Source organism: Lonchura striata, chromosome 15 (assembly GCF_050655825.1).
Source record: "Lonchura striata isolate lonStrDom1 chromosome 15, ASM5065582v1, whole genome shotgun sequence".
Lineage (NCBI taxonomy): Eukaryota > Metazoa > Chordata > Aves > Passeriformes > Estrildidae > Lonchura > Lonchura striata.
The window spans coordinates 1,373,075-1,385,351 of NC_140717.1; the positions used below are offsets into that span (position 1 = coordinate 1,373,075).

The 12,277-nt window shown below is 47.7% G+C and overlaps 1 protein-coding gene across 1 annotated transcript in view; it reads left to right on the plus strand.

The window, feature by feature from the left end:
* The first annotated feature begins 971 nt into the window (after positions 1-971).
* LOC146765964 (trifunctional purine biosynthetic protein adenosine-3-like) overlaps positions 972-12,277 on the plus strand; it is a 30,390-nt gene continuing 19,084 nt past the window's right edge. The window contains exons 1-8 of the mRNA XM_085592798.1: positions 972-5,531; positions 6,943-7,038; positions 7,645-7,819; positions 9,194-9,305; positions 9,757-9,816; positions 10,626-10,751; positions 11,095-11,182; positions 11,917-12,002. Of these exons, the coding sequence (XP_085448924.1) occupies positions 5,387-5,531; positions 6,943-7,038; positions 7,645-7,819; positions 9,194-9,305; positions 9,757-9,816; positions 10,626-10,751; positions 11,095-11,182; positions 11,917-12,002 (888 nt within the window). The 5' untranslated portion in view covers positions 972-5,386. The remainder of the gene's footprint in view (positions 5,532-6,942; positions 7,039-7,644; positions 7,820-9,193; positions 9,306-9,756; positions 9,817-10,625; positions 10,752-11,094; positions 11,183-11,916; positions 12,003-12,277) is intronic.

The window sequence follows — 12,277 nt, forward strand, 5'->3', positions numbered from 1 at the left end:
GAGAATGTTTCTTTAAGAATAGATAGAAGAAGTATAGTAATAAGAATTTAGAGATACTTAGAAGAAGAGTCATAGGAATAGGAATAAGAATTTCAAAATATGTAGAAGAAGAATAGGAATAGGAATAAGGATTTAAAAATATGTAGAAGAAGAAGAAAAATAAGAATAGAAATAAGAATATAAAAATACATAGAAGTAGCAAAGAAGTATAATAAGAGTAGGAAGAAGAAGAAGAAGAAGAAAACTATAAGAAGAATAAGAATTGATATATGAAGAGAAAATTGAAGGAATAAGTAAAACTAGCAAATAATTTATTTTTATTACATATTGTATATTTCTTTCACAGTTATGAAATAAAAACATTAATGTACATTATGTTCTAATCACAATTCACTCTAATGTCCCCACGCTGTTCCCGTGATTGAAGAATCTGTGTGTTTCTAATAAAGTCTGTAGGGCACCAGAGCAGAGTGCCTGGATTCCATGTCCTGTCTCCCCGAGGTGCTGATGGATTGTCCCAGCCCGAGCCACGGAGCGCCCCGCGAGCAGCGCGGGCTCAGCCCCGGCGGCAGCGGGAGAGTTCCCGGCCGGGCCGGTGGGGCAGGGCTGTCGCTGCTCTCTGCAGGCAAACGGGAGGCGCAGGCTGAGCCCGGCTGGCAGAGAGCTGTGCCGGGCAGCCCTTTGCAGCAGGGCTGTGCGGCCAGCACAGCCAAGGCAGCAGAGCCCCGCTCTGCCGCTGCCCGTGGCCGGGGAGCCGGGCCGGGGCTGTTCCTGCAGCCCTGCCTGCCTCCAGCAGCCCCGGGCCGGGCGGGAGGGGTTCCCCCGCTGCAGCCCCAGCTCAGGCAGCAGCAGCAGCTCTGTGCTGCTCCTGGCACATCCCTGCGGCAGCAGCTGCACGGGGCTGGGCAGCCGTAGAGCCCAAAGCAGCGCAGCAGCAGCACAGCAGCAGCGCAGCTCTGGGGCTCTGCTGCTGCTGCTGCTGCTGGGCAGCCCCACAGGGCTCAGGGCTGAGCAGCCGTGCCTGGAGCCCGCTCCTGGCTCCTCCAGCCTCGGGGCTGCTCCTCTGCTGCTCCAGGGCAGGGCCTTTCTCCGGGACTGGATTTTCTCTCTGCTGGGAGAACTCTCACAAACCCCAGGATCCCTGGGGCTGGAAAAGTCCTCCCAGCCCAGGGAGTCCCAGCTGGGCCCCATGCCCACCTTGTCCCCAGCCCAGAGCACTCAGTGCCACCTCCAGGGGACACCTGTAGGGATGGGCACTGCAAAGCTCCCTGGGCAGCCCCTGCCAGGGCCTGAGCACCCTTTCCATGGGGAAATTGCTGCTGCTGTCCCAGCTGAGCCTGCCCTGGCCCAGCCTGAGGCCGCTCCCTCTTCTCCTCTCCCTCTTCCCTGGAGCAGAGCCCGACCCCCCGGCTGTCCCCTCCTGGCAGGGTCTACAGAAGGATTGTTCCTTTCCTAGGCCCTCTCCTCCTGTTCTCTGCTTTACAAAACTAAAAAGGAATCACTGAATGATGGCAAATCCCACACGAATATTTGGGACTGGATGCTGGCTCATTTCTTGTGTCCACAGGGACAACCAAGTCTCCCTGCTCCCGTGCCCAAAATCCGACAGCAGAGAGTCTCTAGGCCAGCATTCTCTCTGTGGCAGCAGAAAGGAAGTTTGAGGACATCTGCACCTCATGAGAGAGGGGAAGGCAAGAATTCTCCTTTCTTTCTGTCTTTTCCACACCAAAGGAGACTCCTGCAATGGGAAAAGGAATTGTTCATGGTGGTGCTGCCCCGTGGGGCTCCAGCCCACAGGAGAGGCCTGCGGGATATCAGGTGTGCTCCCACCTGCAGGTTGGCACTTCATAGCTGTGCCAGGAGTGGAAAAATTGGAGAGAAAACAGATTGTCCGGAACCACACTTGATCTGTCTCCTCTCGCTCCCTGCACTTGGAGAAGGTGCTGGATAAATGATGGAGGGCAAGTGTAGGAAATCAGGAGGAACTCTGATTTTACTCCCCGTGTGCTGCCGTGCAGCCTCGGAAAGGAGAGGAGCTTTTGTGCACGGCTGAAGCGTGCGAGTCCTCCGGGAGTTCCACAACCATTCTGAAGCCTTGGACCCAGCTGTTGGTTCTTCCCTGATGCTGCTCAGTTTTGCTTCAGTGTGCCCAAAATAAAGAAGATCACAGGAAACAAATTTAAAAGTTCAAAAAGATGAGAGCAACAAATGACAAAATTGTTAAGTTTTTCTAACATATTTTTTTGTCTGCCTCTCTGAGATCCTTCCCCTGGTAGGGGATATACAGTTGTTCTTGCTTGAGATCTGAGTACTGAGCTCAGCTTTGAGACACTTTGTCCCTGGGGCGTTTTCTCTGGGGCTGAATCCTATTTCCATGGTCAGACAGGCTGGTGGGAGGATCTGTTTGTGACCTTAACCAAGGAGGATGGAGGGAGAGAGAGGAGTATCCACAGTGCTGAGGACGGGGAGGACTTGAAGGGTGGGAGGCACCGAGGGGATGCTGCTGGGAATCCTCCGGTGACGGTGGAGGATCAAGGGGAACAGGGCAGCTGCAGGTCTGGCTGCCTCTTCCACCTCTTATGCTGTGCTTTAGGAGATCAGAAATCATTTGGAGCTGAAGCAGGAGCTGGAGGAAGATCCTTCTGGAGGACTCCTTTTGTGTGGGCAAACAGCAGAGTCTGACACGGTAAGGGAAAAGAATTCCACTGAGACGTCCCTCTCCAGTCTTTCTTCCAGCATCAGGAGTCCTTGAAGTTCTCTTTTTCTCCAGCAGCTCTGTCCCTCTCTCCAGCCTTCCCTCCTGGTCCAGCTTACTGACCAAATTTCCTCTCTTCCAGCATGCTTTTGCTTGGCTTTGCAAAAAACATCCTTAGTGTCCTCCCTGGGAGGTGGAATGGGAAAGTGAATTTTCCCCAAAGGGCTGGAGGCACTGCTCACTCTCACTGTCTTCCCAGCTGGGAACTTTAATTCATTCTTCTTTAGAAACTTCACAGAATTGTGAGATTATGGGCAGGGTGGGATGGGGGGGAGGGGGTGTGGGTGTGGATTGCTTTTAAAACCACTTTCCTTTTTATTGATAACTGTTGTACCATACTGGAGCCTCGCAGAGAGCATTGGTGCCCTTGTTAGAGACAGAACAGTTGTAACACATCTTCATATTCACAGCCACTTCCAGAGATTATTTCTCAGGCAGTGACAAAGGACAAAGCCTGACACTCTGGATTGTTACCCAACAAAAAGGCTAAGAAAAGTCTTTTGCAAGGAAATCAGTCTGTCCCTGGTAGAGCATGAAGCATGTGTTCTGTGTTTGTACTCCTAGAGCACAATAGCTTAAATTTAAAAGCAAATAACCCCCAAAACTCTGCAGTTCCAGGAGCTGGGCTCTGAGAATTCCTGACTTTGTACTTGGGCAATTCAAGAGCGATGAAACAGAGAGAGTTAAATTGGATTTTTTTGTGAGCTAAGGCGGTGTAATCCTGTCTCAGGAGCTCCAAGCACAATTCTAGCTGTATCACAGCTCTATGAACATCTTGCCTGGAATATTCTCCCTCAGTGTCACCATTTAGCTCCCATTTGCCTTCGGAAGCTGCACAATGAATTAAACCCAGGGGCTGTGATTCCTCAGGAGAAGGCAGCAGCACTTGCTGGTGTCTGTGGTACCTTTAATTTATGATCTCTCTCCTGGCTGGGGACTGGTTTCTCCATTAACACCCCTCTTAAAGGTCACATTCGGAGATGCATTTTTCTCTCTGACATTTGTCCACATGCAGCATATAGGGAGAAATTAAGTTTGCAGATGTGACCTATGATAACATTTCTGAAATAAATCCAAACTAATCTGCCACAAAATATTGCTGAGGAACTGCTTGAAATGTCAGTGTGCCAGTGAGATGAACAGTTGTCTTTTATTGAATGTGCTGCTCTGCTGAAGTGTCCTCCAAGCAATTGCCCGTGGATAAAATCTGTCCTAAAATCTGCCTTTGCCATTTATTGCCAAGCATGATTGCACTCTTAAAAGCTTCTAGACCAATCACAGCATTCAGAATGAAATATGTTTATATTAAATATGAAAAGAAGATCAACAATTACATTTTTATTTTTGCACATCTATTTATTATATAGTTATTCATTATATAGACATTCATTGCTTAGTTCTGTCTTATATATTTTATTATCACTTGTTTATTAGATATAAATTTCTTTATTTTTGTTCAGAAATAAATACATATATAACATATAAAATATATTAAAATATATTTTTAGAGCATTTGTATGACACTTTTATTCCTGTCCTGCGCAGTTGTACAAAGGACCCGATGAAACTTACTCAATTATTTCATATCTGTGTGTGCTTAAGAGATGAAATCTTGACTCTGCTGGAACAAGTGGGGACAATTCCCATTTGTTGTGTGCATTTCAACCAGATGTGACTGATGTGACCGATGTTTGAAGGAGCTGGGGCTGTTCAGCCTGGAGAAGAGGTGTCACCCTAATTCTTAAGATTTTCTAAAGCCTTCTGAGTTTACATTCTGTTGGAGATCTTTCCCACACAATTTCTATAAACAAGATATTGTTTTGCATTCCTTTATGGGGGTGTAGAAACTTGATGTACTAGCGGTTTGTCCAATGTCTTTGGACAGGTGGCTCATTCACTCTCCAATCCAATGTCACCTTTGGGAAAGTATAAAAGTTGGAGTCAGGGAATAAACTTTCTTCTTTACCTTGCAAATAGCAGGTGGCTCACATTGTGCTTTCACGTGTCCTATAGTGACAAAGAGGAAGCTCAGAGGTGCCCTCATTGCTCTCTACACTCCCTGAAGGGAGGTTCAGACAGGAGAGGTTGGTCTCTCCCACCAGGCAGCACTGACAGAACAAGAGGACACAGCCCCAGCTACTTCAGGGAAGGTGCAGGTTGGATATTAGGGAAAAATTTTCACTGAAAGAATAATAAAGCACTGGAATTGTCTTCCCAGGGAGGTGGTGGAATCACCATCTTTGGATGTGTTTAAAAAAAAGACTGGACATGGCACTTGGTGCTATAGTCTGGTTGAGGTGTTAGGCATGGGTTGGACTTGATGATCTTAGAGGTCTCTTCCAGCCTCATTATTCTAGGATTCTGTGATTCTCTGATTCTGTGACTCTGGAATTCTGGGATTCTGTGACTCTGGGATTCTGTGATTCTGTGACTCTAGGATTCTGGGACTCTGGGATTCTGGGATTCTGTGTCCATCCAGTGGCACCGCTGGCACAACCACCGTGTCCCGTGGCTACGAGCACCTTTGTGCCACAAACGGGGTTAAAATCACCTGGAACCTGCAGCAGTGGGTGGGATGTCTCTGTCTGGGCTCCCTGGTGAGGCAGTGGTGCTGCTGTGCTCCGCAGGGCCATGGCTGAGCGGGTGCTGGTGATTGGCAGCAGGGGCAGGGAGCACGCCCTGGCCTGGAAGTTGGCCCAGTCCCCACACGTCAAACACGTGTTTGTGGCTCCAGGAAACGCAGGCACAGCTGACAACGGGAAAATCTCCAATTCAGGTAAAAAGAAGGGGGTGAAATCCCAGAACAAGCAATCAGCACTGCAGCAGCTGGGACAAACCAGCTGTGCCAGAGCCCAGCACATCCCTCTGGCTGCCCTGGCTGGCTCCAGACCCTGGCACGGGGCTTGGAGACCCTGGCACAAAGTCAAAAATACTTGTGGCTTCAATTTTAGCCCATGGAAAAGGTTGCCAAGTTTATATGAGGAATTATAAGCCACAAGGGTTTGAGCAGTGTGATATTTGGATTAACACAGGGTGGAAAAGTAGAAATTTGGGGTTTTTAGAATGTAATTCAGGGGGTCAAGATGGAGGAATTTGGGCATGTCCTGACCTTCTTCTCCTTCTTCTTGCCCTCCATGTCTTGGTGTGATGGTGGCACTTTTCTGTTGGTTTAAGGTAGAGACACACTGTCCAACATAAATGATCGGCATTGGCACAATATTGTAAATATAGTACAGTAATTTTGAATATATAATATAAACTCCACCTGAGGCGAGAGGCAGATGGCCATGGCTTCCTTTCTAGACAGACTTGGGCAGGTCAGAGAAAGAATGTTACAGATAAGGAAAAGTAACCTTGAGAACTCGACCCTACACATTTCAGACTCCTCCTTTGGCTGCATGAGCTGGGAAACGAGGATTTGACACTCCTGGGGTCCCAACAGGCTGCCCCCGAGACAACTGGGCAGGTACCAGTTGCTGTCTTTTACTGGTGCCACAGATGATTGAGGGCACAGATTCCTTCTTCATTTTGTGCTTTGTTTCTGAATTTCAGAGCTGCCTCCTAAAACACCCTGCCCTGTTTGTTTTTAGCCTTGCTGCCTAAGCTAGCGAGGCTACTGCATTTCCACACCTCATCTCTTCCACGTTTGTGCTTGAATTCTGTGACCAGTTCCAGTGAAACTTAACCCAGAAGCAGAGGGCTCAAAGCTCTTAAATCTGAACAGAAACATCTCTGTGTCTGCCCAGGCTGCTCAGCGAAATTTAGCTGCACTATCCAATGCTTTAAGTGAATCTTTACTCAGCTGTTGAAATTGAGTTTCTTTCCCAATCTAAAAAATAAAATTGTTATTGTTAAAATTGTTATTGTTATGATAAGCCTCTTTTTTGTGATGTTGAATTGTTATTGTTCTGATAAGCAGCTTTTAAAAATATATCTTGATTACATACGGCAAGTAAAAGAGATTTAATCAGTTAGCAGATATGTATTAAAAACAGTAAATTGTGCAAATTGGAGCTGTTCCCGGGTCCTTTTGGACTCTGCTATTATTACATTGATATTCTACTTTGCCCTTAGTGGGCTGCTTCATGATTTTAATCACACTCTTAGGAGGATGGAAAAAAGACATTTTCATCTCCTGCCCCTTATTTAGGCTTTACAGCCATCAGTTAATTATTTTTCCTTTCCAGCTGTATTAGTGAGCAATCACACTATCGTTACCCAGTTCTGCAAAGACCACAACATTGGGCTTGTGGTAGTCGGCCCAGAAGCTCTTTTGGCAGCTGGTAAGTTAATAAAATAATTCAATAAACCTAATTTGACAGAAAAAATAAATAAACGGTATGATAATATTATAATATAGTAAATGAACGTAACATAATAATATCAAAGAATATATTAGGTTGAATTAAAATGGGGGGGTAACTTAATAAAATCATTCAATAAACCTAATTTGATAGAAAAAAGAAATAAATGCTATGATAATATAATCGTAACATAATAATATCAAAGAATATAATTAGGTTGAATTAAAATGGGGGGGGGGGGGTAACTGTGGGAGTGCTCAGGAAAGCACAGAGATAAAGAGCCCTAAAACCAGAGGCTGAGACGGGTCAGTGGATATTCAGAACCTCATTTGGAGGGTGAATGAATTACCTGAGAGTGGATATTCAGAACCTCATTTGGAGGGTGAATGAATTACCTGAGAGTGGATATTCAGAACCTCATTTGGAGGGTGAATGAATTACCTGGGTGGATATTCAGAACCTCATTTGGAGGGTGAATGAATTACCTGAGACAAAGGGAGGAGGAACACAGGGATGAAGGGAATCCCCTTTTGCCGCCCGGCTCCCCAAGAGCCCCCTTGGTGCTTGTGCTGTTCTGTGGCTCAGGGATCGTGGATGACCTGAGGGCAGCAGGAGTTCGGTGCTTCGGGCCCTGGGCCAGGGCAGCCCAGCTGGCCTCGGACAGCAGCTCCAGCAAAGCCTTCCTGGAGCGCCACGGGATCGCCACGGCGCGCTGGAGAGCCTTCAGCACGCCCCAGGAGGCCTGCAGGTTCATCACCAGGTACCCCTGCTCCTCTGCCTCCTACCTGAGCTTCCCACGGGGCTCGGGAGCTCCTCAGCTCTTGCCCTCCTGCAGCAGGTGTGGGTTAATCAGCTCTGTAATTAGAGACAGCTGATGGAGATGCAGGTGTGGAGCCAGCTGGGAGAGCTGGGGATGTTCAACCTGGAGAGGAGAAGCTCCAGGCAGAGCTCAGAGCCCTGCCAGGGCCTGGAGGGGCTCCAGGAGAGCTGCGGAGGGACTGGGGACAAGGATGGAGGGACAGGAGCCAGGGAATGGCTCCCACTGCCAGAGGGTAGGGCTGGGTGGGAGATTGGGAATTGGGAATTGTTCCCTGGCAGGGTGGGCAGGGCTGGGATGGAATTCCCACATTCCCCTGGATCCCTGGCAGTGCCCAAGGCCAGGTTGGACACTGGGCCTGGCACAGTGGGAGGTATCCCTGACATGGCAGGGCTGGCACTGGGTGGGCTTTGAGGTGTCTCCAACCCAACCCTTCCATGATTTCACAATTCTGTGAACTGCAGCAGGTTGATTTTTCTGTTCTGAATTCCCAGCTTTTCTTTTCCACCTGCTCCTTAAGGATACTCAATAAGTCATTTATAGACAAAAAATTGTCATAAAGAAAATATTTCAACGAATCTTTCAGTTAGTTAAGGGCTAAGAATGATTTCTACCCAGACAGATGCCAGCAAAACATTCTCTGAGGATGATTTGGAAGGTTTTGGTCAGATATCCATAACTAAAGGAGAACAGTCCCATTTCCTTGCCTGTGGGTTGCGTTCCCAGACTCCCTGTCCTTGCTGCCAAGTGCTCCATGTGGGATAAACTCATGGAACCTGTGGGGTTTTTTTTAATAAAACCCTTTTTATAAAGGTTGGGAATAAAACCAACTTTTTCACTGGTTTTGCTCTGTAAGAACACCCAGTTTATGTTGCTGCCACACAGAGACAAGGCCGACACCTTCTCTGTCAGCAAGTGCAAGGCTCCAAAGGGAAAACTGTCCCAGGTGTGCACAGCAAGATGGGGAGAAGGGGTGGGAGCTTGGGTGGTATAAACTGGGTTGAGGTTTAACCTAACAGAAATCATAGTGTGGAAAGGAGAGTGAAGTGTTCTTTCAGGAAAAAGGAAATTCAGCCCTTCAAAAAATGTTTTATTTGGCTGCTCACAAGCCAGAGGGTGAGTGGGTGAAGTTAAAATCCATTTATTACCAGGGTGATGCTTTGTTCTTTTTTAACTTCTGGATTTAGTTTGTGTTTTGGAGTAAGTGGGGAAACTCTGGAGGTACAGTGGGAGTGTGGGGGGGTTCCAGGAGCAGAGTGGTGCCTTCCCTGGATTCCCTGGATGCAGCAGGGATGTCTGACCTCTCTTCCCTTAAAGCACAGACTTCCCTGCCCGGGTGGTGCGGGCGCGGGGGCCAGCGGCCAGGAAAGAAGTGACCATTGCAGCCAGCAAGGAGGAGGCCTGCAGAGCTGTCCAGGAGATTATGCAGGTGGGAAAATCCTTAATTAATCCCTGCCAGTCCAAATCTTGGTGCTCTGTACTCTGGGAGTGTGTAATTCCTGCTGCAGGGGGCAAGAATTTCTGGGAGAAATTGGTTGTTCCACTCAAGAGTTTCCCTGGGTCTCGGATTCCACCTGTGTTATCCAGGCAGGGCTGGGAGATTTTGTGACTGAACTTCTGTTCCAGCCTCAGATGCCATTTCTCTGCCCCTCCAAATTGTAATTTTTCCTTGTCTCCCAGGCCTGATAAGGAATATTTCAGTGTTGCCTCCTTACGTCCAAATGAAATTCCATTGGCTTTCCCCACTGGCCTTCAAGCAAGCTGGCACTCCTCATACACATTGGTTTTTTGTTTGTTAAAAGAAAATTAAGAGAGTATTTAGGCAGTGGATTTATATCTGTTCACTGGAGGTTTCTTTTGTTTTGTTCTGTCTTTTACAGGACAGAATGTTTGGAGAGATGGTTGTTATTGAAGAACTTCTTCAAGGGGAAGAACTTTCTGTAGGTATTGATGGTGTGATGTGCTTTTATATTTTGGCATTATTGCTGTGCTTCTGTATAAACATACAAGTTTATTGTTTAAATTTTGTTTGTTTTATTTGCACCTTGAGAAATGTATACCTATTGCATATATATAGCATGCAATCTAAGCCGTGTCATGCTAACCAATGCATGTTGTCAGTAGATCTTTCTTCTACATTAATAATGACATTGCAGTGGTTATTTTAGGGGGGAAATGTGGGGTTTTTTCCCATAAAGTGACCTGAAAGTTTTTTTTATGGAATCTGCCTTGGTTATTTTTTGTTACATCAGTAACTTTGTGCTAATATTTAGTGCCTCTTTTAGGCTATTCACATGCCAGAGGACAGGCATGTGTCCATGCGACTCAAAATGTGATTCATCAAAAAGGAATTGTAATGAGAGCCGCCTTTTCTCTTGGTAATTTAAACATGAGAAAGGAACAATGAGAAAGAAACCTTCAGGTCAATGGGCTTGCAGCAGAATAAATGGATCCTATTGGATCTAAATGGATTCTGAGAAATTCTTTACTCAGAGCATAAAGGGCACAGGGTGCCCAGAGCAGCTGGGACTGCCCTGGATCCCTGGCAGTGCCCAGGGCCGGGTTGGATTTGGGGCTGGAGCAGCCTGGGACAGTGGGTGGTGTCCCTGCCCATGGCAGTGGTGGCACTGGGTGGGATTTAATATCCTTTGCAGTCTGGGCTTCTGCAATTTCTACATTTTCCAGCAGAACTGAGCCTCGCCCCGTGCCCAGGGTGTTGTCACCGCTGTGTCTGTGTCTCTCCCCGCAGTGCTCCTGCTTCACCGACGGTGTCACCGTGGCCTCCATGCCCCCGGCCCAGCCCCACAAGCGGCTGCTGGACGGGGAGCAGGGCCCCACCACGGCAGGGATGGGAGCCTTGTGCCCCGTGCCTCAGGTACAGCCCCTGCAGCTGCCCCTGGATCCCTGCAGCTGCCCCTGGATCCCTGCAGCTGCCCCTGGATCCCTGCAGCTGCCCCTGGATCCCTGCAGCTGCCCCTGGATCCCTGCTCCTGCAGCTGCCCCTGGATCCCTGCAGCTGCCCCTGGATCCCTGCAGCTGCCCCATCCCTCCTGCTGCCCCATCCCTCCTGCTGCCCCATCCCTCCTGCTGCCCCATCCCTCCTGCTGCCCCATTCCTGCTCCTGCCCCTGGATCCCTGCTCCTGCCCCTGAATCCCTGTTCCTGCCCCATCCCTGCTGCTGCCCCAGCCCTGCCTCGTGGCTTTCCTCTGGTTGTCAGGTTCCAGAAGCTCTCCTAGAGCAAATCAGGAGTGCAATCCTCCAGCACGTCGTGGACAGCTTGAGACAAGAAGGAGCAGCCTATGTAGGTGAGTGAGCAGCTGAAAACCAAGGTAAGCCCCTATCCAGGCCACTTCCATGGTCAGAGGCTACTTCTCAATGCCAGATGGTATTTGATTTAAAAAAACAACCCAGCAGCAGCTCATTTTTCATGCAGTGTTAAGCCCCACTCGTTTGGTTCACAGCTCTTTGGGAGAGTACTTTGGCCTCGTTTCCTTAAAACACCACGATTTTATGAAATTTTTTTTTAATAAAACAGATTTATTTGCAGTTCAGGGCAGAACATATACTTCAGTCCTGCAGTACTGCTCACTCCTACATACAACAATGTCCATTTTCTCCAGATCTTTATCCAGAGGCTGTTTTAGGAAAGGCAGGTGCCCACAGGTGTCATTTGATGCCAAGGGCTGCTGTTGACACTGAAGAGATCTCAGACCTCCAAAGAGTTGGGCTCCCACCCACATCTTCAGCTTCTGCTTTTTGGGGCCTTTTTTACAATGCCTGAGTAAGAGTGGAGTGGGAGTTGAGTAAGGATGGAGTTGGGTGCACGATGTCAGAGAACTTTGTGGCGTTTAAACTGTGGTGCCCTGCTCCTCTGGTGGCTGCTTGTCACCTTTATGGATATTTGGGAATTCTTATGGCTTGCAGAACTCTTGCCCCTAACGCCTTCTGATTTGCAGAATGCTCCAAAATATTTATTTTAACAGAGTTCTTGAAAGAAAGAAAGGAATGTTTAATTTCATTTGCTTGGCTTTGTGTCCAGGTGTGCTGCAAACAGGTTTGATGCTGACCAAAGAGGGGGTGAAGGTTTTAAACTTTAAATGCCAGTTTGGGGACCCCCAGTGTCAGGTGAGTGGAACACACTGGAAAATTAAAGATGCTACATTCTTTTACCTCTTACTGTTGTAGTTTATTTCTAGGGAAAGATCAGGATGTGAACATCTGAGGTAACTTAACATTTTGTCAGCTCCTGTGAGCTTTTTTATTAGTTTAAAAAATCTGTTCCTCAGATTTTGTTTTTTCTGGCTAGAATCAGAATGGGAGGGGCCTAAATTAATGTTCCTTCTACAGAAGCCCACACCTTATGTTTCTAAATTTATGACTGGTGCCAAAAGATGCTGCAA